Genomic DNA, 3295 nt, shown 5'->3' on the forward strand with positions numbered 1-3295 from the left:
CATAATTTTTGAGGGGTTTAAATCTCCTAATACAATTTTAACATATGACTTAAGTTCGATGTGAGGTTTATACTGCAACTGAATATTCCGTCTCTAAAAGGTTTACATTTTGCTCTGCTACGCCGATCTACGTCGTGGAAATCATGTTTATTTAGGTATTAAAAACAGTCAAGTTCTTTTGTATAATTAATTTCAAAGATTCGTATTTATATCTTGCAAGCAAGAAATAAAAATATAACTTTATAATTTCCAATATCAGTGTAAAATAAATGTAACAATAATGTTTTAATCCAATTTGTTTCCTCGTTTTGGATATTTTAAAGTGTGTATGCGAAATAGTAACGCATTATTTGTTTTCTATTTACATCGAATCTATCAAGTGTGAGTTTATTTGTCAATCTCATTTTTTAATAATCTTACGTGTCTGACGTAATGCTTTTGCTACATCTAATTAAAAGTTCTTAATTTCTTTTAAATTAAAATTTGCGTTTATTATGCTTATTTATTTATTTCAGTTTAATTTATGGCTCAGGAATATGTTATAGCCCGCGGCAGGTTTAAATGCTAAGATAAGACATGTAAGGGAGAATTAATTATTTTAGTGGAGTATTGGTGCCATATCAATAACCTTAAGATTATTTAGCTGTTACGAGAAGAATTATAAAACTTTGTCTCAGAAGAGATTTGTTATATAAATCTATAACCAAGTTAAATTTCATTATAATACTAAAACAGTTTTCGTTGTAATTGTAAAAATTTGAAAGTACAAATATGTAGGAAAAAGGAGATGTAAGAAGAAATATTATGACACATTCATTATATCCAAATAACATGAATTTAACATGTACGATAATATTCAAATTATATGAATCGCAGCCTTTTATACTAACTTTTAATTTAACTGACTTGAATAAAGTTATAAAAGCTTGAAAACTTGCTGTCAGATTCGTTATACCATTTTAAATAAATCGGCACACGTAAGAAGTTATGTTGTAGCGATTAAATCAACGTTCAGCTAATTACTTTTGGGTTCTGTTACATGTATTAGAACTATAAAAATATCTGTTTGAAATAAATCTTAAACGCATTGTGTTATGTGACCATGTTAATCTCTTTGATAAAGCGCCGGTCTTTTGGAGAAATAATGATAACATATTGTATATCATGTGCTGAAATGGCAGTGAAACGATTTTAAAATTACGGTTGTTAATGAATTAACGAACATGTAAAAATCATAATCATATACTAATAAGTAAGCGTGTATGTTTCGTTTATTTGAAAAGTGTACTAGGTATCAAATTAGGTTTATACAATTTTTTCATAATACGTTCAAGTACAAAAGTACATTATATGTTTTGATTAACACCTAACTGGTGTTTAATGTAGTGTACAAATGATACTAACAGATATACATAATAATCTTTAATAATAATAATATATTAACAATATTTACAAAAGTCATTGACATGGATCGTTTGTTACTTGCTGGGATTTCAGGAGGAATGCGTCGTCTACACGCTCCAGAACTGCAAGCGAAAAAAATTGGCAAATTAGCATCTACAGAACTAGTACAAATCAAAAGATAAAGATCAAATTGTGATTACAGGAAGTTACGTTTTGGCTTTACTTGACTACGAGCACTGAGAATAAAATTGTTTTGTTTCCTATTTTTATATAGGAGCTAGGGTAACTTCTATAATATGTAAATTAAATTAACTTACACTAACTCCTTCTGTTCCCGATCCGCTCTCGAAGGTTTTGAAGATTGAGCTCTGTATGTTGATCACTGAAAACATATTTCATTGCATTTTTACTGATACACGTAAAAGTAAAAGTATGCGCTCGTGTTAACAATGTTGTAAATCATCACTGTCTACCGACCTGACCAATCGGGTTGTCTCTAATTAAACGTTGCTAAGTATGGCTTCATGTGGTCATTGTGAACGTGCTTTTTTATTCATTAGCATTGCTTGTTTGTAGATCCGAAATAAACAAAACGTTTTCTCAATAATTATACTTTCTTAAGCATACGCACAAACCTAAGAATGATACAATATCTGAACACTTACCTTTTAAATACAGCAACTCGTTTTTTTCCTTTAGCCTACGAATCGTTTCTAGAGACATATCACCATTTTGGTTCGTAGTTCCTGACGCCGTCAACAACGTGCCCTTTAATAGACGAAGCGGTGATTAACCAAAAGAATCCGATACAAAAAATAACTTCAGCCGGTCAATTAAATAAGTCATAAAGTGAAATTTTAACTTATAAATTACAAAACAGGAGAACAAGTGTGGTAAAGAAGTATTCCATTGAACTTACCAACAGAGCATCTATGCGTTTTCCTTCGGCCAAAAGCGATGTCGCGACCTCCTTAATTCTTATCTTTTTAAGAAGAGCAACACGTAAACTTTGTTGTCCCTGGTAAACAAAAACAAGGTCATTAACAACAGTGTTAATTTAGCTAGAGATGTTTAAGTACTTATAACAGTTATCATTATACATGATTAAGTTGATGAGACGTGTACAATATTCTGCTGTTTTGTTTACAAATTTCGATAACGCCCACTCGAACAATAAAGTATTATTCCTTGGGCAAAGATACGTCCTAGCACCTAATTTGCGATAGACTTTAAAACTTTTAAAGCTTTAATCGACAGTCTCATTAAGGAAAAGTAGTTTGAATAAATGTAAAGCAATAATAATGAACAAATTAAAAGTTCAGTTATAACTTATGTTTACCTTCTTTTCTGATTGAGCTTTGGAGACAGCCTTGCTTAGTTTCTTCAGAGACGCGCTCTGCAATTGTTTCTCCTGCAATTTATGAACAAACGTCAACATTTTACATTAACATTACTCATGGTCAAGGCGAAATTCACGGTGTTGGAGAAATTAAAAAAATATACCACTCTTGGATATTAAACACATAGTACAACAACTTTAAGAAATTATCACTGACTTACCGATTGCACCATTATACGTGATTATATTAGAATATTTTAAATAACTTTACACGACTAACAAAAATTAGCGACTGACTTAATTACTGTCAAGCCTGCCCTTAAATAGGGGCATAACTGTATATTTTATCCCTTCCAGTACTCATGTATAACAGGTAATGGCTGCAGGTTATAGAGAATTAAAGATCGTTTTAAATATCAGTCTGTTCTAAGGGAAGGTGTAAGGGAAGGTGTCAGTAACAATATCCATTTAGGCGATTAAGTGATTTTAACAGATTATCTTATTCTATAATTTATTTTATTATTTTAAGCAGTTGCGATATAAATATGCAAA

The 3295-nt window shown here is 30.7% G+C and overlaps 1 protein-coding gene across 1 annotated transcript; it reads right to left on the reverse strand.

The window, feature by feature from the left end:
- Nucleotides 1-1453: 1453 nt before the first annotated feature.
- Nucleotides 1454-3010, reverse strand: LOC137919989 (uncharacterized). The gene is made up of 6 exons (XM_068763223.1): nucleotides 2965-3010; nucleotides 2744-2815; nucleotides 2324-2422; nucleotides 2070-2172; nucleotides 1722-1786; nucleotides 1454-1526 (listed from the first exon to the last, which is right to left on the reverse strand). The coding sequence occupies exons 1-6, from the start codon at nucleotides 2974-2976 to the stop codon at nucleotides 1512-1514; spliced, it is 366 nt and encodes a 121-aa protein (XP_068619324.1). The 5' UTR covers nucleotides 2977-3010; the 3' UTR covers nucleotides 1454-1511.
- Nucleotides 3011-3295: the final 285 nt, after the last annotated feature.

This window comes from Battus philenor, unplaced genomic scaffold, assembly GCF_028537555.1.
Source record: "Battus philenor isolate CCGP_79_NKW_IND1 unplaced genomic scaffold, ilBatPhil1.0.hap1 SCAF_17, whole genome shotgun sequence".
NCBI lineage: Eukaryota > Metazoa > Arthropoda > Insecta > Lepidoptera > Papilionidae > Battus > Battus philenor.